A 25,524-nucleotide genomic window follows, 5' to 3' on the forward strand; every position below is an offset into this window, starting at 1 on the left:
TAGAATATGTCAGGTTAGGAGCAGACACATGCCTGTCAGGGCTGTTCCCATTCTTGTGTACTGCTGGGGAGGGACTGCCAACATGAGTGGCCCTGGGCAAAACTTTGAAGTTGATGGTGAAACAAATTGGCCTCTTTTCAGCATAACTGCTTATGCACGATAGTTAACCTTTTTATAAATTTTGTCTTGGCCAGGCATGGTGGCTCACACCTATAATCCTGGCATTTTGGGAGGTTGAGGTGGGAGGCTTGCTGGAGCCCAGGAGTTTGAGGTTTCAGTGAGCTGTGATTGTGCCACTGCACTTCAGCCTAGGTGACAGATCACGATCCTATCTCAAAACAAAAAACAAAACAAAACAAAACTGATATACTCTTCATATTATATTGCTTCTGAAGTATGGTTGTCTGCTCAATACTTAAGAACTTTAGAGGAAACAGCCAGGGGCTCATTAACCCTGTACAGTGAACTTTACTTATCAATGGGGTAACAAAAATCATTTTGAATACCATAAAGGTATCTTAATCTGGGCCTCATGTGTAACTACATTTGAATAATAAATATTTTGGCACTCTTTTGAAAAGAATTTAAGAGATGCCAAAGGGCTAGCAACCTCGATTTACAAAAAGAAGTCTCCTATAAATCTTCAGATAGTCTTCAGAGAGCCCCTTCCCACTTTACCAGTTAAAGACATACCAAAATTAGCTTTGAGGATTTTGAGGATTTGGCAGTAGAATGAGGCTTTTATGATTTTGTTAGCAATTTTTTTTTTTTTTTTTAGGAAGCACTAATAATTTCTAATACAAAAAGTCTGGCCAAGTATTTGAAAGCTGTTGAAGAACTAAAAAATAATGTAACTGAGGACATAAAGATGTCTTTAGAAGAAAAGAGTAGAGATGTCTGTGCCAAATGGGAGGTAAGAACATGCATATGTTTCTGAACTTAATGTTTTTATATGTCTGATCCTGGGCTGTTGGTTGTCAGAGCCATTCCTGGGGTTTTCCTGTCTATGCTGTATCACCAGTGGGCTGGTCCCTGCAGGCTGAAGTCCCAGGGTTCATACAGAGTTTCATAGCGGAATAGGTCTAGGCTTTGGTGGCAGACAAACCTGGATTCAGCAGCTGTGACCCTGGGCAAGTTACTTAACTTTTAGGAGCCTTCCTGATAAAAATGGGGTAACACCACCTACTGGGCAGAATTGATGCAGGGATTTATAGAAAGCATCTACCACTGAGATTATGTTCCGGTAGTTAATGGCAATTAATATTAAATGATAATATTGAAATGTGTAATTAATATGATAATTAAAATGTGTGTGTCTATATATCTATGTCTGTGTAAGTGGATTGAATATGTACTGTTAAGGATCCTCCTAAAACTCATTTTAAAATAAACTTTATTACTTTAGAATAGTTTTAGATTTACAGAATTACTGTAAAGATGGCACAGAGAGTTCCAGTGTACCCCATGCCCAGATTCCTCTGTTATCAGCATCTTACCTTAGTATAGTATCGTTGATACAATTACTGGGTCAATAGTAACACATTATTTTTTCTGGCAGTTTACCCTGACAGATTGATACATTAGTATTAACTAAAGTTTGCACTTGATTTACCTTTTCACAGTTTTCCCCACATGTTCTTTCTGTCTGTTCTAGAATCTTATCCAGGATACACATTACATTTACTTATGTCTCCTTGGGCTCAGTTATCTGTTTTGCATACAGTTTCCCTCAGTCTGTAGCTTGTCTTTTCATTTTCTTAACAGTGCCTTTCACAGCTAAAATACATTTTTAGTTGTTAGAAAAAAAAAACCATGTTTATGGGCCTGGGATGTTTTAAAACATCTCCCCCCAAAATATATGGATGAATCAGAATGGCACTTAAGCTTTGTTTCTGTCCTTTTGTCACTACACATATATTTATTGTTACTATAAATACTTTTTTGTATATTTTGTTCCCATGGTTAATATATTCCTTTGTTTTTTTTTTGTAGTCTCTTCATCATGAACTGTCTTTATATGTTCAACAACTAAAAATAGATATTGAAAAAGAAAAGCTTAGTGACAATATTTTAAAACTTGAAAAGCAAATAAATAAAGAAAAGAAACTTATCCGTAGAGGAAGGACCAAGGGTCTCATCAAAGAACATGAGGTACAATAACATGTTTCCACTTAAATTTTGTCATCATTTTGGGGTTTATCTTAAATGGTTGTGTGTATCTTTAGCCTAGGATGAAACCTGTTCTGAAAATTACCCTAGCCCTCCTCTCCCCGGGGATGATCACTTCTTTGCTTCACACTCGCAGCAGAGCCTGTGCTTCTTACTTTTTAGAAGTGAGAAAATTCGGCACTGAGTTAATATTTTATGATTTCCCTTGATGTGTCTCAGTGGCCCCTGTCCTCAGACTCTGGTCACAAATGTGTCAACTGTTACTAAAGTACCCACAGTTGGCTTTTGTCAGGACACAGTGTCCTCAGAAGCACAGCTTTTGAGAAAACGAGCAAATCAGGGTATAAAGCAGCTGGGGCAAATCTCATGATCTTTTTTTGGTCTCCATCCTATTTGACTGCTTTTATGTATTTGACATTCCTGACCCTTTTTTCATTTCTTTTTTAAGTTTCTACTGTTGTGGCTCTCCCACTGTCAGTCTCTCTTGCTTTATATAATTCTATATCTATCTATCTATCTATCATCTATCTATCTATCTATCTAGATATATATATAAACAGATGTAGATATGTAAATATATAGCGATATATAATTTGCAGTGAGTACTTTTTAGTGTCTTCACAAATATTCCTTTTTATTCTATTAATGTTTTGCTTTTGAAGAAGGGGTCTCCACCTCCACTTTTGGCTAATTTGATGCTTCCCTTAGGCGATTTTATGCACTCTGGGGTTTGACCTGCCTTCTCTGCAATGATAGTGCGCCAATTTTTCTCTCCAGCTGAGTCCTTTCACCTGAATTCTATGTTCTGTTTCTCACTGACTAGTAGATATCACCAGTGTTTTTCGGAGAACTCAAATTCAGCAAGCTCAAAACTGAACCAATAATATCTCCTCCCAAAGGTTCATTTTATATTCTGCCTGCTGGTAATGAATGGCATTGCTGTCTCATGATGTCCTTCCTCTCCTTCCTCCCTTCCTTTCCACTCAGCCTTAATTAAATCTGTTGCCAAGCCCCATCTGGGATTCTTCAGAACAGCTTCTTCCTTTCCAGTGGTGTTGCCACTTACCTAAGCCGGGGTTCTTTTCTCAGAATGATGATGGTTGCTTCATCTCATCTTCCATACCAGCACCAGAGTTGTCCTTTTGAGCCACAACTACTACATCACCAGTTCCCCATACCCCCAGGACAATTCCAGGCATCTTAGAAGGCCGCTTAGTTCCTTCACAGCCTGGCCCAGGAAACCCCTTTAGCATCCCTCCTGCTATGCCGTGCACTCCAGCCCCACTGGAGTACAGGTCCTTTGAGACATCTGGTGCTTTTCATTATCTTCGTGCTTTTCGTCCTCTTAGTGGTCCTTCTGCTAGAAATAACGTCTCTCCCCTTTTACTTGGAGAACTTGTCCTTATTTCTTCTACATATAGCTCAGATGCTTCCCTCTTGTGAGGCAAGCTTTCTCTGACTCCTTTAGGCAGGTAGGCTCTATCATAACACTTAGCACACTCTGTGCTGGTTCTTTGTCTGTCTAGGTTACTGAACCGAAAATTCCTTTAGGGCTGACTCTCTCATCTTTTTTTCTCCAGCGCCTGTTGTCATAGCACATAGATGGCCTATATAAGAACGCACTGTTAAAACCACACACATCTGTTAGTTTCTAGTCCTTATGGAATAATCATGTAAACTCATCGGAAGCACATTTCCTGCTTTATTTCTTCAATTAGGCCTGCTTTTCTGAGGAAGGCTGCCTGTACCAGCTTAATCACCACATGGAAGTCCTGAGGGAGCTGTGTGAAGAGCTGCCTTCACAGAAGAGTCAACAAGAAGTGAAGAGACTACTCAAAGATTATGAACAAAAGATAGAAAGACTTCTGAAATGTGCTTCCGAGATTCATATGACACTGCAGCCCACAGCGGGAGGCACGTCGAAAAACGAGTTAGTACTTCATAAGAATAGCTACCCTTCAGGATAAAACGAAGCCTTTTGCACAATCAAATGACATTAAGCGTTAGTCATGCTTGTTTAGGTTTCATTTTTCTTACTCTCTTTTAAACATGCAATTTTGATTCCTTTCTAGGGGGACCATCACCACATCTGAGAATAGAGGAGGGGATCCCCACAATGAGGCACCATTTGCAAAATCAGATAATCAGCCATCAACTGAAAAGGTGTTAAATGTGGATAATGTATTTTAGAAGTAAACCCAAAGTAAAAGACCAAGTGTACAATAATTCACTTCTCATTAATTAGTTGTTGGTTTTAATTATCCGATTGTTTTTATCAGTGGAGAATTTCCACTTACACAATGCAAAAGACTGATTTTCAAAGGAGAATGCAACTAACCAAAGCTATAGCAAGCATAACCTAATCTTCCTCTGAGTATACAAATAGTTCTTTCAAGCAGAGACTCTTTTGAACCATTATGAATACTGATTATCTGTGTACATTGTTATTGAGGGTAGAAGAGGTTGAGCTTGATCTGTACAGATGTTTCCATTTCATTGAGATGAACAAGTTCATTTATCATTTGCCTTTTCTTCTGCTGCATTATAATGTATTTCCTTTTCTGTGGGAATTGAATTTTCTAAATTCCTGAAGTCTAGACAATTTGGTATTTACTGTATATTACAGTCCAGACTGTCAATCAGAGCATGTGGAGGAAGGAATGAGGTGAGGTGGATTTGTTTTTAGAGGTCTGCTCCTGCATGGTAGGCTTCTGTCTACTTTTGACTATGGGTATGGAGTCTCAGGCAGAAATAGCATTTTGGGGCTGGGAGTCTTCCTTTACCATGCTGCCATACCAGTTAGAAGGTGAGACTCTCCTCTGTCCTACGGAAAGACTTTTATTTGAGCTGAGACATCTCAAAAAAATTGTATTATCTCCTGGTTTGAGGTGTAAAGAATCAATGATACATTTTTTAACATAAGCATTTATCTTTTCCAGATAAAAAGTATATTTAAGATATTTCGTTTACTATTTTGCATATTCCCTTAGGCAATGGAACCCACTATGAAGTTTAGCCTGGCATCAGAGTTAAAGCCTCCACAAGAAGAAAGCATTATGGAAAAGGATTACAGTGCATCTATAAATAGTTTACTAGAGAGGTAAACTCTTTTTAAACAACTGGAAAATCCACCAAAAGTCTTTCATCGATGCAAACATGTTATACTTTTTAAAAGTTTTATTTTCATTTAGTCATCATTTTGCATGTGATCCAGTAACTTAAACAGAAATTCTGTGGTATTTCCTCACACACAGTTGACAGTAATTTTAAAATATTTCTTTGTGTTATTTTATTTTTCTTATTTTTTTATCTTTGTGTTATTTTATTTTTAATATTTTGCGACAGAGTATCATTCTGTCGCCCAGGCTGGAGTGCAGTGGCACCATCTTGGCTTGCTGCAGCCTCCGCCTCCCGGGATCAAGTGATTCTCCTGCCTCAGCCTCCTGAGTAGCTGAGATTATAGGCACCCGCCATCATGCCCAGCTAATTTTTTGTGGTTTTAGTAGAGATGAGGTTTCACCATGTTGGCCAGGCTGGTCTCGAACTCCTGACCTCAGGCAGTCCACTCGCCTTGGCCTCCCAAAGTGCTAAGATTACAGGTGTGAGCCACTGTGCTTGGCCTGTGTTATTTTAAAAATTAACTATTGTGATGTTGCATTTCATTTTGCCCAGGTATGATACATACAGAGATATTCTTGAACACTACCTGCAAAACAACGAATTCAGGATTACTTCTGGTTTCTCTAGTGAAGAGGACAGGAGTAGTTCTTGTCTGCAGGCTAAACTGACAGATCTACAGGTAATTACCAAAAATATTATTTCTCTGATTATCTTGTTTATTAGAAAATAGTACCACTGTGAGTCTGGACATCTCCTTTTCTGTTGAGGTCAATATGCTAAATGTTTCCAAAGAACTGTCTTTGCTGGATTGCATTTCTAGTGTCACCCTAGTCCATAAAGCGATTTTCTTTCAAGTACCAACCCCAGGAAAGGCTTTGGTTTAGGGTCTTGATTTACTGCTTATACTCTAATCTGGTACTCCAGATATTGTGGCTTGAATAGTTTTTGTTTATTTCTTTCTTTTTATGCTTCAGGCTTCAAGGGAATTGATCAAAAACAATGTGTTTGAAGGGAATTTCATCCTGCTCCTGGGTTGCTCCAAAGTTAACCAGCCAGTGACTCTGAATGTTTGTTTCAGACCTTCATCATCTTTACCAAATTATCACATTGTCTAAAATTGCTGTACAGTGATTGCTAACTGTCTGATGTTGGGCATTTAGGGTAGCGGAGGGAGTTTTCACTCTAAATGATGGATTCTCCTCCTAAAAAGCCTTCAGTGGAAGTTATTGCAGTTGACTCAGAAACAACAGAAAGAAGCAATCTATTAGTGGTTGGCACACAAATCACAACTTCTGCAAATAATATCTTTCTATTTGAAAGATGATCTGTGCATTGCAGTGCATCATTCTTGATGCACGCCCTGAGTGCATTAGAGGGAACCCTCACAGATGGAGGGCCATAGGTAGTTCCTACAACATCCTTCCATGTTTTCTAGTTTCTTTTATCTTATTATACCAGGTCTCAGTCACTCTACCATCTGGCTGCTCTCCATTTTTCATCTGAATAAGCAAAATTTATATGTTAAAATCCCTGTTGCTTAAGTGATGGATTTAGCATGTTTTCATCACAATTAAGCAACTGTCTTGAGACGTTTCTCCAGTGACTGAATAATGAGTTGGTTAGAAAAACTATACTAATCTTTGGGTAAAGTGAAGAACAAATTATACTGCTGATTGCTGATCTGTCAGTAGTATTGTATAGCAGTGCCTTACCAAAAAAAGAATCAAGATAAGGAGCTGGAATAGTGTAGAATTATAGATGTTAATTATAAACCATAAATTAATTTAATTTACTTCTTATTTAGGTAGAAACAGGTTTGGTTCACTTCAGTTTTCTTTTAGTTTAGAAGGTAACAAAGATTTCCTATCTAGAGAAAATAGAATATCTGTTCTTACATGTATCTGTATTTTTCTGAATTGTATTCTGTGTAATTACCTTAGGGGAAGGGAGTTTGGATACCTTTGAAAGCTGCCTTGTCGACTCCCGTGACTTCACTGAATGGGTCGTCTGAGAACACAGTTAATGTCATTGTTCCCTAAAGGATAGTTCACTTGTAGATGGTTGGAAAGTATTTTTAAGCACATTTACATGTGAAACATTGTGTTTGTTTCCACAGTTGGTGAATGTCTCATGTTTTAAGAACAGAGCAATTGTGTCTGTTAACCCCATTAGTAGTTGATAAATTAATTTATGTGTTCCATCTAGGTCATAAAAAATGAAACTGATGCTTACTGGAAAGAGTTTGAAATTATTTCATTGAAGTTAGAAAATCATGTGAATGACATAAAAAGGCCTTTTATAATTAAGGAAAGAGACACACTAAAGGAAAGAGAAAGAGAGCTTCAGATGACTCTTAATACCAGGTAAAATTCTGAGATCTATTAACTATGAATCTAATAAACTCACTAAATCCCATAATGCCATTTTAAGCAAGACTATTGCTATACTAAGTATGTTATTTTATTTGGATGTCACAACAACAGTAAGAGAGGCTACCATTATGATTGCATTTTACTGATAAGGAAACTGATACTCAGAGAGGTTAAATATTAATAATATAACCAGGCCACACTGCTAGCTAGAAACTTAGTAGAACTTAAGGTCTGCTAAAGTTCAAAGGCCACAGTCTTTCCACTGTCTCTTTTGGGTATGAATTTGACCAAATCACATAAACTCTGTGGGCATTGATCTCTTCATTTCTGAAATGAGAGTGTTATTAGGACCTTGTATACATAGGTTTTGTATCCCCAGCATATATTCCTATATTGATAGGAAAAAACTGAGGCTCAGAGTCTATATATTACTTACCTGTGGTCACACATTTCAATTTATTATCAGTAGAGCCTATTCTTTGGACCCCATTATATTTGTAATATGGAAATATAACAAATTATTCCATAATTAAAATAATTACGAGGTTTGTTAGTTGTCAAGGTGAAGTTAAGTTACAATTCTGTTTTTATTTCAAAAGAGAGAGAAAGGCTTAGTATGTTTTACAACAATTTTCCATTCAGTGTGGTATATATTACACTGCTAAGAATACTTTGGGGCCAGGCACGGTGGCTCCTGCCCATAATCCCAGCACTTTGGGAGGGCAAGGCAGGTGGATCACTTGAGGTCAGGAGTTCGAGACCAGCCTGGCCAACATGGTGAAACACTGTCTCTACTAAAAATACAAAAAGGAAAAAAAAAGAATACTTGGATATTGGGATGCTTTTTGGAATGAAAGGAGAAATCATTAATGATACCGAAACAGTTGGAGTTGTCTGGTCCAGTGGGTCATGGTTAACCTAGCTCTGCTGCCTCTTACTAAATAAATGTATGTTGAATGAATGAATGAATAAATGGATAGATGGATGAACAAATAAAAGAATACTTGGATATAGCAACCAATTCATTCTTTGGCATTTTGAATCGACGGGTTTAGGTATTAATGTGTATGTGTATATCATTGTATGTCTATTTATTGGAGAATTATTTTTTGTTCTCAGTTCAGTAATTGTGTTAATCAGTTTTATAGGATATCTTTCTGCTGTGTTTTCCCCTCATGTCTGGTTTACCTTGCACCCAGAATGGAATCTTTAGAGACAGCACTGCAGCTTGTGTTACCTGTAGAGAAGGCATCACTTCTTCTCTGTGGCTCGGACCTGCCTCTCCATAAAATGGCCATCCAGGGATTTCATCTCATTGATGCTGATCGCATTTATCAACAGCTGAGGGTCAGTATATAAGTTCTCACAGTGTATTTACAGGATAATCTAGTCTTCTGAGATTTATAAATCTTTATGGATTTTTAATTATTCATGAGAGCATAGATTAAGAGTATAAGCCAAGACAATTTTTTTTTTCGGTAATTTAGACTTGTTTTTTATTTCTTAACTCTTTAATTCCTTGCAAATTTGGAGATGGGCACCATGGAGTACATAATGAGGTATTTTCTTTGAATTCAAAATGAAGCCTTGTTTATGAATGCCTTCTTCAGTGACTGAATTCCTAAACATACGAGACTCATACTTAAATGCCATATTCTACCGTTTTCTTATTCTAAATCCCATCTTAAATAAAAATATTTGTTCATTTTTCAGATTATAAAATTGTTCTCTGAACAGTTTAATATCTAATTATTTACTTTGAAGCAATAGATTTATGTGCTTGTTTTCTTTTTGGGATTGAAACATCAGCTGGCACATTGATCATTTGTAATTAAAATGTTTCCTTAGGTAGAAACTGTCACCTTTTGTTAAACTCAAAAGCATTTTTCTAGATCAAATCTAGTCATGCAGTTTGGGGCTGGTTTCTCACATGTAGTCTTTCTTTTTTCCACCTCAGTTTTTTAGCTTTTCTTATCTTTATTTTAGAATATCCAAGATTCCATAGCAAAACAGATTGAAATATGTAATCACTTAGAAGAGCCAGGCAACTTTGTATTAAAGGAGTTACACCCATTTGATCTACATGCGATGCAGAATATTATACTGAAATACAAAACACAATTTGAAGAAATGAACCACAAGGTGCAGAGGAGTGAAGATACTCTCAAAGCTCTGGAAGACTTTTTGGCATCTCTCAGAACACCTAAATTCTCTGCTGAGCCCATTACAGACCTTTCAGCCTCAGATACACAGGTGACACAAGAAAATACTTTGACAATAAAAAATAAAGAGGGAGAAATTCATCTGATGAAAGACAAGGCCAAACATTTGGACAAATGTTTGAAGATGCTTGATATGAGCTTTAAAGATGCTGAATGGGGTGAAGACACCTCCTGTGAAAACCTGCTTGATGCTTTTTCAATAAAGTTATCTGAGACACATGGCTATGGGGTACAGGAGGAATTCACTGAGGAAAACAAATTACTAGAGGCTTGTATTTTCAAAAATAATGAACTCCTTAAAAATATTCAAGATGTGCAGAGTCAAATCAGTAAAATTGGTCTTAAGGATCCTACTGTTCCAGCTGTGAAACATCGGTAAGTATTGTCCATCCATTTCCATCCAAGGTGACTGGCACCTTTCTGTATTTTCACTTCTATTAGGTGAAAGAAATTCTTCCTATGTCTTTCTGCTTCTATTCCATCCCACTCTATTCAGTGTTCAGCATTCTTTTCTGTAGACTTTTCAAGCAAACTTCCTTTTTGTTGGTATTGTACCTGTACAAAAGTTGCATAATTTTTTTTCCTCTTTAAAGTGTATCTTATGGACAAAGGAGTGGTGAAGTCAGATATGCATAAAGTACTGTACATGAGTTACTTCCGATTCCCTTGTACTTCTGTGTGTTTACTGTGGAGTTCTCCTCAGGACGGATGACTGGCAGACTCGACGCTGTGATATTAAACCAGTAGTGGAAGATGCATGTGCCACATCTTGTCCCTGCTTCTTCCTTTGTTATTTGGTCTCCTCCTCCTCCCAGCAGGATTAGGGTGGGAACTGAGTGGAATGGCAGGAGACTGAATTTAAGAGGCAATCTAAAGTTAGTGTTGATTCAGGAGATGGAGCAGAGTTGCAGTAGACTGAGGTTGGCAGCCTTCTGTATACCTGCTGCCATTTTAATTCCAGCATTTGGAATAGGGCCTTCAAATTCCAAAAGCTAAAATGTTAGCAAGAGTTGCTTTTGTGGAATTCTTTCCCCCTCCCCTCCCCTCCCCCGCCCCCTTTCCCTTTCTTTCGAGAGAGTCTTGCTCTGTCACCAGGCTAGAGTTCAGTGGTGTGATCTTGGCTCACTGCAACCTCTGCCTCCTGGGTTCAAGCGATTCCCCTGCCTCAGCCTCCTGAATAGCTGGGACTACAGGCGCGTGCCACCACGCCTGGCTAATTTTTTTTTTTTTCTTTTTTAAGTAGAGATGGGGTTTCACCATATTGGCCAGGATGGTCTTGATCTCTTGACCTCGTGATCCACCTGCCTTGGCCTCCTAAAGTGTCAGGATTACAGGCGTGAGCCATCGTTGTTTTTTGTTTGTTTGTTTGTTTTTGAGACAGAGTCTTGCTCTGTTGCCCAGGCTGGGGTGCAGTGGCATGATCCCGGCTCACTGCAACCTCTGCCTCCCAGATTTAGGTGATTCTCCTACCTCAGCCCCCCTAGTAGCTGGGATTACAGGCACGCACCACCATGCCTGGCTAATTTTTGTATTTCTAGTAGAGATGGGGTTTCACCATGTTGTCCAGGCTTGTCTTGAACTCGTGACCTCAGGTAATCCACCCGCTTTGACCTCCCAAAGTGTTGGGATTACAGGCGTGAGCCACCGCACCTGGCCTCTTCCCCCTTTTCTAAATCTGCCTCACTTTCTGTCTCCTCCTCTGCACACCTTTAGTTCCTCAGGCTCAGTGGCCTCTTGAGGGTCTTTAGATGACCAAGCCCTCAGTGTAGGCAAGTGTGCCTTTCTCGCTGAAATGCTCACACCTTCAGGCTCAATGAGACTTTCTTTCTTAGGGTATCCCACCACAGCATGCGATTGCACCACTGCCCTCCATCCTGGGCGACACAGCAAGACCCTCTCTCAAAGAAAAGAAAGAAAGAGAGAAAGAAAGAAAAAGTAATTTTATGTAAGGAAGGAGGAGGGGATTGCTACTGAACAGGGTAATCAGGGAAGGTCTCACTGAGAAGGTGGCCTTGGCATCAGATGAGAGGCAAGAGCAAGCCACTTGAACCTGGAGAAATAGCCTTCTAGGCAGAGGGAGCAGTTAGGTACAAAGGTTGGGTGTGTTTGATGAAAGGCAAGGAGGTGAGAAGGTGCAGCAGTGAGGGGGAGATGTAGCTTAGCTCATGCAGAAACTTTTAGGCTGTTTGATGACTTTGGCTTGTTCTTCAAGTGACATGGGAAGTCATTGCAGGGTTCTAAGCAGAGGGAAATGCCTTGGTTTTCATCATAACCTGTTGTCTCTGGCTGATGTGTTGAAAATAGGCTGTAGGAGTTGAGAGAAGACATGGGAAGTCTGGTTTGACCTATTGTAGTAATCCCTGGTAGGGATGAAGCTGGCATGGACCAGTGGTAATGTGGTAGAAAGTGTTGAGATTCTGTATATAGTTTGAAGATAGAGACCAGATGATTTATTGACACATGGACATGGGGTGTAAAAGAGATATTGGGGTCAAGAATGCTTCTAAGCATTGGAACCTTCCTCTGGGTTCAAGTGCTCTTGGATCTCATTGTCCATTGTGTCAGTGGTAACTTGAGCAGTGAGTAAGAACTGAGTTACCATTAACTGAGATGAAAAAGACTAAAGTTTATCAGTGTTGGATGAAATTTATCAGTATTGAATGAAAGACTGGGTGTGCTCAGTTTTAGAAATGATATATTCAAGATACTTATTAGACATTCAAGCAGCAATATCAGTAAGACACTTAAAAATACATGGCATTAGGAATCAGGATAGAGGTCTGGGCTAGAGGTATATATTTGAGAGTTTTCATCATTTTACAAGGCTGTTTAAAGCTATGAGACTGGATGAAATTTCCGAGGAGAGTGAGTTTAGATAAACAAGAGAAGAGGTCCAAGTTGGATCCATACTCGGGGGCACTCCGTATTGAGAGATCAGGAAGATGAGGGGGAACCAGCCGAAGAAACTGAGAAGGGAGAGGCCAGTACAGTAGGATGAAAATCAAGAGACTTCTGGGGTTACCTGAAGAAGGCATCTCAATAAGGAGGAAGTGACCAAGTGTTAAATGTGCTGACTAGTGAAGCAAGGTGAAAATTGAGAGTGGAACAGGGATTTTGCAATGTGGAGGCCAGCTGTTTCAGTAGGCAGTAGAGAATGAAAGCCTTATGGGAGTGAATCGAAGAGAAAACTGGAGGCTAGGAAGTAGAGGCTGTGAGAAGATTAGCAATTTAGATGTAGGTGAATGGTGTTCATCCCTCCAGTATTACTTTATCCTTAAATAACTCCTTTTTGATAGGGAGAGCTTTTTGTACGTAAAGGAGAAGTGCAAGATTTCTCTTGTCTTTTCCTTCCTCCTTGGCCGCCCCATCCTTCGTTAGGATCCTGCAGTTCTTGGTCATTCACCTTCTCCTCTTCTCCCATATCATGCTGTCTTCCCCCTACATAAGCACACATACAAGTGTGTTCATCACAGACACATGTTACTGCTAATGGTTTTGTATATTTATTATATTTATTTAAAGCACCAAATTAATATTCTGGAAATGCATCCAGGCATGGTAGCTCACACCTGTAATCCCAGCACTTTGGGAAGCTGAGCCAGGGGTATTGCTTGAGTCCAGGAGTTTGAGACAAGCCTGGGCAACATAGACCCCATCTCTACAAAAAATAAAAAATTAGCCAGGCATGTTGGTGCGCACATGTGGTACTAGCTATTCGGGAAACTGAGGTGGGAGGATCACTTGAGCCTGGGAGGTTGAGGCTGCAGTGAGCTGAGATTGCGCCACTGCACTCAGTGTGGGTAACAGAGCAAGACCCTGTCTCCAGGAAAACAAAATAAGACAAAACAAAAAAAAACAAATCAGAAAAATTCTGGAAATGCAAAGAGCCTCCTGAACTCTGTAACAGGAATGTGTAATTTTGGCGTTAACCTCATGAGGACAAATTAAAGTTAGTGTGCCTCCCCAAGTTACCCATATTTGTGTTGAATCAACGGTTAACAGTTGACTATCAAACTTTTTTCTCATTCATAATCAAGGAAAAAATCATTAATCAGACTGGATAAGGTTCTAGATGAATATGAAGAAGAGAAGAGACATTTACAAGAAATGGCTAATTCTCTTCCACACTTCAAAGATGACAGAGAAAAAACCGTGAATCAACAGTGCCAAAATACAGTAGTCTTGTGGGAGAATACCAAAGCCTTGGTCACCGAATGGTAAGGAAAAAAAAAGAATCCTTCTTGAATCTGAAAAATTGTCTGTAGCACAACTAACTTTTTCAAACTTCTGGGTTGAAAACACATCTCCGTGGACCCAAAGGAGGGGCAAACATAAGGATTTCCCACTGGAAGTTCACAGGGCCAGTGTCTGGGATGAGACCTAGAATTGTAGATTATAGCCAGAATGCAGCAAAGAGGTTCTTCACGAAGCATAACACATACACAGTATGGTCTGTTTATGCTCATTACCATCCCAACTGGGTTGGTTTCCTATTGCTGTAAATCACCAAGCAAATCACCACGAACTTAGTGGCTTAAAAAGAACACGGATTTATTACCTTATGCTTCTGGAGGTCAGAAGTGGTAAAATAGGCTGCATGAGGTGGCCCACACCTGTAATCCCAGCACTTTGTGAGGCTGAAGTGAGAGGACTGCTTGAGCCTATGTGTTTGAGACCAGCCTGGCCAACATGGTGAAACCCCACCTCTACAAAATATAAAGAAATTGGCCGGACACGGTGGCTCATGCCTGTAATCCCAGCACTTTGGGAGGCTGTGGTGGCCGGATCACCTGAGGTCAGGAGTTCGAGACCAGCCTGGCCAACATGGCAAAACCCCATCTCTAAAAAACATAAAAAAAGTAACCTGCATGCTGGCATTTGCCTATAGTCCCAGCTACTCAGGAGGCTGAGGTGGGAACATCACTTGAGCCTGGGAGGTTGAGGTTTCAGTGAACCGAGATTGCACCACTGTACTTCAGAGCAAGACCCTGTCTCGGAAAAAAAAAAAAAAAAAAAAATCAAGCTGTGTTCCTTCTGGAGGCTCTAGGCAAGATTCATTTCCTTGCCTTTTCCATATTCTAGAGGCCTCCTGCTACATTCCTTGGCCTGTCATCTTTAAAGCAGCAGCGCAGGATCTTCAGATCTGTCTCTGCCCTCTGTTCTGTCATCATGTCTCCTTTGACACCTCTCCCTGCCTCCCTCTCAGAAGGACCCTTATGGTTACACCAGGCCCACACGGGCAATCCTGGATAATCTCTGTAGTTTAAGATCCTTAGCTTAATCACCTCTGCAAAGTCCCTTTTGCCTTGTGAGGTAACCTGTAAGGTAACATTCAGAAGATCCAAGTATTGGGCCCAGGACATCTTTGGGAATTGGGAGCATTACTTTACCACACACCCCTACCTGAATGGGAGATGTTGCCTGTCAATAACGGCTGTGTTTCCCGCAGAGTCGGGGCTAGTTGCAAAAATTTTTGAAACTGTGAAGACCATTACCTATCAGTCCCAGTTGGCAATTCTTATTTTTAAAAAATATTTGATAATATTTATTAATTTGCCAGACTGCTTTGGAGGGATTCAGTTTTTTTAATATGATTGCTTGTGCATCCAGTTGTCCATTCCATGGAATATCCTCTGTCCGTCCCTCTTACTATCTACATGAGGGTGGGGAGTGGTGGGGGGGGTGATCCCTACAGGCTGAACTGCCCAGGCTGAGGGTTCCAGCAGGGTTAGGCAGTGGGGGGTATTAGAGGGGAAGAAGAGAGGCCAGGTGGTCTCACCATCCCGCTTTGTTTCTGCATGTGGTTCTGACACCACCTGACGGCAGCCTCCTGTGTGGCTCGGAGCGTCTCCCCAGCTTTCTCCTAGAGGCTGAGTGGCATGACCTATTTGCGGGGGTTAATCCCTGTGTGCCTCGGCCTCCCTGGCAGTTTCCCCTGATTCTGGCAGTTTCCCCTGATTTTGCTCTCAGAATTCTGATTCTCTCTTCAGAATTCCATTTGGGTACACCTCCTGTTTCCTACTGGAACCTGAGTGTACAGGAGTCAAGATGAACCCGGTATGTGGTATTTGATCTAGTCTACCTTCTGATTTTACTGAGGAAAGAATTGAGATTCAAAGAGGCTAAAGTAACTTATCCAGAGTCTCAGACTAAGCAGTGCCCAGCTGTAGTAGAAACCAGGTGTCCTAACTGCCACATTTTCTCACTACCTTACATTTTAAAAAAGACTAAATCCAGAATGAATAGAATAGATATATAAAAGGCCAGGTGTGGTGGCTCACACCTATATATAATCCCAGCACTTTGGGAGGCCAAGGCAGGTGGATCACCTGAGGTCAGGAGTTCAAGACCAGCCCGGCCAACATGATGAAACCCCATCTCTACTAAAAATACAAAAATTAGCCAGGCATGGTGGCACTTGCTTGTAATCCTAGCTACTCGGGAAGCTGAGGCAGGAGAATTGCTTGAATCCAGGAGACGGAGGTTGCAGTGAGCCAGGATCACACACCACTGCATTCTAGCTTGGGTGCCAGAGCTAGACTCTGTCTCAAAAAAAAAAAAAAAAAAAGAGAATAGATATATAAACACCCTGTGACTTGCTGAATTAATATTTAAATAACCTGCCAGAGTTATGTTAAGGGGGCCCTGTTTTCTGAGATGTCTTTTGGTTAATGATGAAATTGAGATGCTGATTCCTTAGGGTGATGAATCTTGTGTTTCTTTCTAGACCTTACATCTGGTAACTTTTTAATGTTCACCTAGTGACAGTACTAATCCACAGATTATGCTGTCTATTTGCCAGATATATTAATGTGCCATCATTCTTAGGTTAAATTGGTAAAAAAATATTAAGAACCATATCAAGAGGAAAAGTCCTTTACACCTTATTCATCATTTATGTGGGATACTTGCAAAGAGAAAGAATGGTTTTGCTATTTTTGGACATTAAGCTATTGTATATTTTTCTATTCATAGTCTTGAACAATGTGGAAGAGTTTTGGAGCTCTTAAAACAATATCAGAATTTTAAGAGCATCTTGACAACTTTGATTCAAAAAGAAGAGAGTGTCATCTCCCTGCAGGCTTCGTACATGGGAAAGGAAAACCTGAAGAAAAGGATAGCAGAGGTGAGTCCAGTTTCCATTAGAAAAAACCGCCCAGCGACCTCACTGACAGGCCTGGTAGTAAAGAGATATTATAGATGAAGTCTTTTTTGAAACTTCGTTTAAAAGAAGTTACTAGTGACCCTATTTTACCAGGTATCTAAAAATTTGTTGTATTTATCACCAGGGCTGGAAAAAAGAAATAGTCACCAAGCTGATGGTGGGTCACTTCTGTTTGGGTTTTGATGTTGGGGCCGTGTTTCTGCTCACCCCTGCTGCCACCTCTGTGAGGTTGTAACAGCCTTTGCGCTGACTTTCTGTTTACAAGGAAACTGACCCTTCATTGCAAGCTTGACAGAAGGAAGACGGTGGGAAAATCCTCTCTGTTGTTAGTGGAGTAAGGAAAAAATAGCTTTTATTTACTGATTTTCTGTGAAGATGTGCAAGCTTATTACCACATTGCTCCATCTATGTTTATATTCTAAGAGTAATATTTTTGGACACTAGGTGTCATTATTTTCTGTGGTTTTATGTGGTTATCAACCAGAGTGGCAGAAGAATGGAATAGTTAGAAAAGAATATACTATACTGCAGTATATGACTCTACACTAGAAAGTTTCTTTCTTCCCTCCTCTCCCCTCCCCTCCCGTCTCCGTGATTCTTCCGCCTCAGCCTTTCAAGTAGCTGGGATTACAGATGCGCAACACCATGCCCAACTAATTTTTGTATTTTTAGTAGAGACAGGGTTTCGCCGTGTTGGCCAGGCTGGTCTCAAACTCCTGACCTGAGGTGATCTGCCCGCCTCTGCTTCCCAAATTTCTGGGATTACAGGCATGAGTCACCACACCTGCCCTTTTTCTATTGATTTTATGAGTACTAAGCTAAAGTGCTGTCAGGGTGTCAAAAGTATGTGAAATGTAGTTTGCTTGACATACTTGGAGGTTGGAAAGCAATTTTATTCAACTTTCCAGTTGTTAAGAGCAGCATCAGTGAAAGCTTAAATAGGACAATTTAGTCCTTATCTAGAACTATTAACCCTGAAGCTCAAATGACACCCAGAGTGTCAGGAATGGCCCTTGTCTGGGACCCACTTTCTCAGACTTAGCTTCTTAGAGCTGGCCAGTCGGAAGCAGCCCTGTTTAGATACCAGCTGTACAGTATGTGACTGTGTAGCTGATTTCTTGTCAGACTTAATCAAAGCTGTCAAGACCATGAGCAGATAGTCACAGTTGCTTAGATGTAACCTGTATGGTTCCCTCTGGTGGAGGCAGCTTTTGGATTTGGCTCGTGTTGGGATCTAGAAGCGTCCTGTCCTCTTTCAGTAGATTTAAAGAGCTCTGGTTTCCTAGGCTCTTAGAGAATCCAGCATGTTCAGCCTTACCAGATCCTCTTGGGCTTGTGTCCCAGTTCGCATAGCCACCCTTCTGCCGTGTCCCCGATAGCAGTCTCCTACCTTGTACTCTTGTTTTAGGATCAAAGTCTGTGCCTTATTCAACAGATCTTGAGACCCTCCCTTGTATGCTGACCAGATATCTAGTCCCTCTTGACTTGCAGCTTTTCTTGTTCATGCAAATCCTCCTCACTTCTGGCGCCCTTCCTTAGCCCTGTTTTAATGAGTGTCAGTTATGATGCCTCATGCTGCATGTGGCCTGTCTGCTGCTCTTCCCACTACCCCATAACTGTATAACCTTATAACTATATACTTTCTAGAGAAGTTATTTATCTGACTAATAAACTTCTCGTCACCTCCAGGGAGCTGACTCCTCTCCTGGGTGAGTCTCCGTAATCGGAATCTAGGCCCAGGTCTTGGTCTTTCTGCCATCGTTAGCTCCTCTGTGGCTATCATAACTGGACCTCACCTCTGTCCTCAGCTGTATTTGGCAGCCCCAAGTCCAGAGCCTCCCCAGAAAGTCAGTCTCTGTGGGTATGGAGGGAGTCCATTCAACCAGGTGAAGGAGGGCCTGAGAGTCTAAATATGTTTCTCTTAAAAAATGTCATCCAGTCTTTCTGTTTGTGGCTAACTGTGTTTCTGCCTTAATGATTACCTTGAAGTCATTTCTAGCCTTTTGAGATTCTATGGCACAAATGGCCTTGCTTCTTCTTTGCTTCTCTACACCCTCCCCACTACCCCATCTCCTCCTAGACCAAGGTTTCAGCTTTAGTTTTGGTGAGTCAGTTACCACTCATTTTTCAGCTTTCCAGCTTCCCAACTTCTCACCTTCTACCTGAGAGTATTATCCTCTGTTCTCTGTGTGCTTGTTGGTTTGTACCATTTTAAATTCTTTTGTTATTAAAGTAGCATGTGAGGAGAAAACAGAGACAAACATATATATTTAATCCACCACGTTAAACTTGTTATTTAACTGTTTCAATCACTGTGTAAAACTGCCTGCCCTGAAGACATATTTGAAGTGTGTATATAGCAGAAATAAAAATTAATTAACTCTGCTTTGTCTGTACTCCTTACTCAACTGCAAAAGGTATTTTTAAAATTAATAAAATAATTATAACTACCTTTAAGAAACAACAGTCCTGGCTTTCCTTATTTTATTAACATGAGAATTGTACCTCTAGTATATGGGTACTTCATATATTTCCTGAAATAATCTATTATTTTCTGTGAAAGATATAGAAGTTTTAATACACTAGTGTTTAATTCTTTTGTCAGGTTTTAAAAAAACTGTCTAAAAAAGCAGATTTTAGTACTAATTATTAACATAACTTTCAGTTAATTTTGTGATGACATAGGTACTATCTTCACAAACAGTCCATTTCTGTAGCATGGATCTTTATCCTGCTTTGCAGCAGTGCCTGGAATATGATACCACTGAGAACTTTTGTCCTTCAAAACTGTAGTAATCTGGATGTTTATCTAGGATATGGTGACAAAGTTCTACTCTCTTTAATGAAAGACAGAAGTGCAAAAAGTTAGACTAGAAGGCTGGAATGTTAGGAGACTATTAAAGTTTGGAAATGTCAAAGTGGGCCTAGTTCCCTTTATTTTACTCCTTCCATTCGCTGTAAAACAAAACCCATAGTTCTGCCAATGCTACAAGTACACTCTTGCCCTTTCTTTTCTCATCACCCTGCTTGTCCTAGTTTAACAAGAAAGTTCTTTGCTGGCAAAAAAATTTAGTTTGTTCAATTAAATGAAGTATATCAATTAAATGAATTTTTTTTAATTTAATTGAACAAACATTTTTGCTTAAAAATTTTTTTCCTCATTAATTTTTTTTGTGTGTGTGTATTTAGGGAGTACAAGTGCAAATTTCTTACATGAATATATTGTGTAATGGTGGAGTCTGGGCTTTTAGTGGAACCTATCACCCAAATAGTGGACATTGTACCCAATAGGTAAATTTTCAGCCCTCACCCCACTCCCACTGTCTCACCTTTTATAGTCCCCAAGGCCTATTATTCCACTCCATATGTCCGTGTGCCCCCATTGTTTAGCTCCCACTTATAAGTGAGAACATGCGGCATTTGACTTTCTGAGTTATTTCTCTTAGGATAATGGCCTCTAGTTCCATCTGTGTGGACAAACATTTATTGTGTTCCAGTGCAGAGTTCTGAACCAGGAGAACGAAGACCCAGGTTTTGATCTCAGCTCTGCCAGTGTATCAGTCAGCATCTAGTTAGAAGACAGACCTCCCCAGTTATTGATTTTTCATTTTAAAGATTTTATTTAATATTAATTTTTAAATTAGCCTTTATTTTGAGATAATGGTAGACTCACATACAAAAATAATACAAAGAGATCCCAGGTATCCTGTATTGAGTTTCCCCAATGGTAATATCTTGTAAAACTATAGAATATCACAATCAGGATGTTGACATCAACACAGTCAAGATAAAAAACATTTTTGTCACCACAAGGATTCTTGTTATTGTCATTTTCTAGCCCCATTCACTTGCCTCCTCCTCCCACCCCTTCTAATCCCTGATAACCACTAATATAGTCTCTATTTCTATAATTTTATTATTTTAAAAATGTTATATAAATGAAATTATATAGTATGTAACTTTTTGGGATTGGCTATTTTCACGTAGCATTATTCTGTGGAGATTCATTCAGGTTCTTCCATATATTGATAGTTTGTTCCTCTTTGTTGCTGAGCAGTATTCCATGGTATAAATGTGTCACAGTTTAACTATTCACCCACTGAAGGACATCTGGGTTCTTTCCAATTTTGGACTATTATGAATAAAGCTGCTGTAAACATTTGTGAAGGAGTCTTTGGTGAATATAAGTTTTTATTTCTCAGGGGTGTGTCCAGGAGTGTGCTTGCTGGGTCATATGTTAATTACATGGGTTTTTTTGTTTGTTTGTTTGTTTTTGATGGAGTCTCGCTCTGTTGCCCAGGTTGGAGTGCCATGGCACGATCTCGGCTCACTGCAGCCTCCGCCTCCTGGATTCAAGCAATTCTCCTGTCTCAGCCTCCTGAGTAGCTGGGACTACAGGTGCACGCCACTACACCCAGCTAATTTGTTTGTATTTTTAGTAGAGACGGGATTTCACCATATTGATCAGGCTGGTCTCGAACTCCTGGCCTTGTGATCTGCCTCGGCCTCCCAAAGTGCTGGGATTACAGGTGTGAGCCACCATGCCAGACCTGCATGTTTATTTTTTAAGGAAACTGTCAAAATGTTTTTCAGAGCGGTTTTACCATTTTATGTGCTTTTTCTGCATTAACTGATATGATTATATAATTTATTTCCATTAGCTTGTTAAAATGATGGGTTACATTGATTGATTTTTGGATGTTAAACTAGCCTTGCATTCCTGGAATAAACCTTATTTGGTCATGGTATATAATTCCTCATATATATATATATATATATATATATATATATATATATATACACACACACACATACATACATATAGCTGAATTATATTTGCTAATATTTTGTTAAGGATTTCTGTGTAAATATCCTTGAGAGATACTGTAGTTTCTTTTTTGTTACTGTAAAACTGGCTTTCATAAAATTAATTGGGAGTGTTTCTTTCTCTTCAGTTTTCCAGGAGAGATTGTACATAATTGCTGTTAAATCTCTTTTAGATGTTTGGTCAAATTCTCTAGTGAAACCATCTAGACCTGTAGATTTCTTTTTGGGGAGTTTCTACATTATTCATTCAATTTCTTTAATATTAATAGGGCAATTCACGTTATGTATTTAATATTGGATGAGTTGCAGTAGTGTTTTTCAAAGTATCTGTCCATTTCCTCTAAGTTTTCAAATTTGTGTGTGTAAAGTTATTTGTAGCATTATCTTATTATCTGCTTAATGTCTGCAGTGTCTATAGTGGTATCCCTATTTCATTCCTAGTACTGTATTGCTTTCTTCTCTCTTTGCTTTTGTCAGTCTTTCTAAAAGTTTATCAATTTTACTGATCTTTTGAAAGAACTAGCTCTTTATTTTATTGATTTTTTTTCCCCTAATGTTCTTGTATTTTCAACTTAATTGATGTCTGTTTTAATTTTTATTATTTCCTTCCTTTTGCTTGCTTTGGGTTTATTTTCTTCTTAGATTCTTGAAGTGGTCATTTAGATTATTGATTTCAGACTTTTCCTCATTTTTAATGTATGCATTTAGTGCTATAAATTTCCCTCTCAGCAGTACTTTAACTGTGCTATATAAGTTTTCATGTTTTATTTTCATTCCGTTTGATGTATTTAAAAATTTCTCTTGAGACTTCCTCTTTGACTTGTATTTAGAATTATGTTGCTTAGTTTCCCAGTGATTGGAGTTTTTCATTCTGATAAAGTAGCATTTTGCCTTTTATGTTAGAAATGATAAAGTTAGAATCCAAGATGTCTTAGAATTCTGTCTATTCAGATAAGTGCTTAGGTTCTTTGATATTAAAAAGATGATTCTTATTAGGCAGATGTAGGGACTGTCTTTTTTTTTAATGCCATTGAATGCAGATGCTTTTCTTGGCAGGTAGAATCTTATTTCACATGGACAAGAAATATGGTTTTAGACCACTGTAAAAATTTCATCATGCAGAGTGGGAGGAAATTTGAGTATAGGATTAACATTGAACCAATGGTTAGGATGCTAAAAACTTTTCATTGAGAAAGTGGGACAATAAAAACCTACTTTAAAAAAAAACAATGTAAGAAGGTATTATGCTTTGTTGGATATTGTTTTTAAGCTCAATATCCAACAATAGAATTGTGATTCTTAGCTGTTTGTCTATATCAGTATATCAAAAATAACTTTCATATCTTTTTTACAGATTGAAATTGTCAAAGAAGAATTTAATGAGCATTTAGAAGTTGTAGACAAGATAAACCAGATCTGCAAAAATCTACAATTTTATCTCAATAAAATGAAAACTTTTGAAGAGCCCCCTTTTGAAAAAGAGGCTAATATTACTGTGGATAGATGGCTTGATGTAAGTGATAATTTCATTGACTGCAAATTTAATTTTGTTTCCAATATTTTGGTGTATCTTTAGTATTTTTATTTAATTCAAGATTCAAAAATACTCATTGTAAAAATGTTCAAATTATATAAAACTTAGGAATTAATTTTAACCCCAGAGTTGGGACTACTAACAGATGGGTTCATCATCTTGTACATATAGAAATACATACTTGGCTTTTTAAAAATAAGTTCATTAATATATTGCCTGTTCATGCAGTATACTGATGTTTAAGTACATATTTAATATAATTTTGGTTGAGTAGTAATGATATTACTAGTTTTTATTAATTGCAAACTAAGAACTCATGTGCATTATATTTTAATCTGGGTTTTTAAAAGCACCATTTAACAAAAAAAATGTGGTTTAGAAATGAAGAAGACTAGACCCAGCATGGTGGCTCACACCTGTAATCGTAGCACTTTGGGAGGCTGAGACGGGTGGATCACCTGAGGTCAGGGGTTCGAGACCAGGCTGGCCAACATGGTGAATCCTGTCTCTACTAAAAATACAAATATTAGCTGGGCATGGTGGTGCATGCCTGTAATCTCAGCTACACGGGAGGCTGAGGCAGGAGAATCATTTGAACCCAGGAGGCAGAAGTTGCAGTGAGCCAAGATGGCGCCACTGCACTCCAGCCTGGGTGACAGAGTGAGACTCCATCTCAAAAGAAAAAAAAAAAAGAAATTAGGAAGAATGTTGATTTCAGTTGCATAGGAAGACTATTGATTTCAGTTGCATATAGGCTACAGCAAATCAGATAAGTTTTATTTTTATTTTTTAAGAGAAGGAACTACATGATATGTTAAAGCAAATTTTTGTTGATGAATAAAGCAAATTATCCAGTAATAGTAAACTAAAATTTTATTTTAAAACAGTGTTTGGCTGAAACAGTGGTTTTCAGACTTTTTACTGCTACATATGTTGTTTCTCTTTTTAAATTATGGTAGATAAATGAGAAGACAGAAGATTACTATGAAAATCTTGGTCGAGCTCTAGCTTTGTGGGACAAACTTTTTAACTTAAAAAATGTCATTGATGAGTGGACGGAAAAGGCCCTTCAAAAAATGGAATTACATCAATTGACTGAAGAGGACAGAGAAAAGCTGAAGGTAATTTAACAGATAAAATAACATGCTTTTCTTGGTACACAATTGACATTTTTAATTTTTTTATTTTTTACGAATATAGTCAACAAACATATTAGGATGTCATATGTGACTTTGTTATCAAGAAAATCACAGACGTTTTTGGATCATTATTCAGTTGTTGAATCTATTACCCTTACCAATACTTTGAAAGTATGGGATTTAGTAAGTCTATTGCTAGATCTTCTTATATAATGAGGAAACATGTGCTAGTATTATGTATCACAAATTGTTTTTAATATTTTGATAACTATCATGTCATTGTTTTCCTTTGTAATTCTACCTTATTTAGTTTATGCTTTATTTTAAAATTGCTATTACGCAAGGGGTCTATAGGCGTCACCAGATTGCCAAAGGGATTGGTAGTATGAAAAAGATGAAGAATTCCTAGCAAAAGCGCCAACAAAATGCATAATTGCTCCCGGGTAGCGATACAGACCCCAGGGGTTGGCAGAATTTTTCTTTTCTCTTTTTTTTGAGGCGGAGTCTCGTTCTGTCACCCAGGCTGGAGTGCAGTGGCACGATCTCGGCTTACTGCAACCTCCACCTCCCGGGTTCACGTGATTCTTCTGCCTCAGCCTCCTGAGTACACTGGGATTACAGGCGCACACCACCACACCCGGCTAATTTTTTGTGTATTTTTAGTAGAGATGGGGTTTCACTATGTTGGCCAGACTGGTCTTGAGCTCCAGACCTCGTGATCTGCCCACCTCGGCCTCCCAAAGTGCTGGGATTACAGGCATGAGCCATGGCGCCCAGCCAGCAGACTTTTTCTTAAAGGGCCATATAGTAAATATTTTAGGCTTGTGGATCATTTGTCTCTGCCACAACTGTTCAACCCTGCTGTTGGAGAATGAAAACAGCGAGAGACAATATAAATGCTTGAAAGCAGCTGGTTTCCAGTAAAAACTTTATTTATAAAAACAGGCTATCAGCTCTCCGGCTATAGTTTGTTAAC

At 39.0% G+C, this 25,524-nt stretch overlaps 1 protein-coding gene across 10 annotated transcripts in view; it reads left to right on the top strand.

The window, feature by feature from the left end:
* Positions 1-25,524, top strand: part of SYNE2 (spectrin repeat containing nuclear envelope protein 2) — a 433,601-nt gene that overhangs the window by 205,968 nt on the left and 202,109 nt on the right. For all 10 annotated transcript variants that reach the window (XM_054449822.2, XM_054449816.2, XM_054449824.2 and 7 more), the window contains 13 exons: positions 779-913; positions 1,993-2,151; positions 3,888-4,099; positions 4,242-4,332; positions 5,160-5,269; positions 5,842-5,968; positions 7,495-7,652; positions 8,861-9,008; positions 9,648-10,258; positions 13,921-14,100; positions 16,859-17,009; positions 23,230-23,388; positions 24,369-24,530. In XM_054449822.2, coding sequence (XP_054305797.1) covers positions 779-913; positions 1,993-2,151; positions 3,888-4,099; positions 4,242-4,332; positions 5,160-5,269; positions 5,842-5,968; positions 7,495-7,652; positions 8,861-9,008; positions 9,648-10,258; positions 13,921-14,100; positions 16,859-17,009; positions 23,230-23,388; positions 24,369-24,530 — 2,403 coding nt within the window. The remainder of the gene's footprint in view (positions 1-778; positions 914-1,992; positions 2,152-3,887; positions 4,100-4,241; positions 4,333-5,159; positions 5,270-5,841; positions 5,969-7,494; positions 7,653-8,860; positions 9,009-9,647; positions 10,259-13,920; positions 14,101-16,858; positions 17,010-23,229; positions 23,389-24,368; positions 24,531-25,524) is intronic.

The sequence above is a fragment of the Pongo pygmaeus genome, chromosome 15 (assembly GCF_028885625.2).
Source record: "Pongo pygmaeus isolate AG05252 chromosome 15, NHGRI_mPonPyg2-v2.0_pri, whole genome shotgun sequence".
Lineage (NCBI taxonomy): Eukaryota > Metazoa > Chordata > Mammalia > Primates > Hominidae > Pongo > Pongo pygmaeus.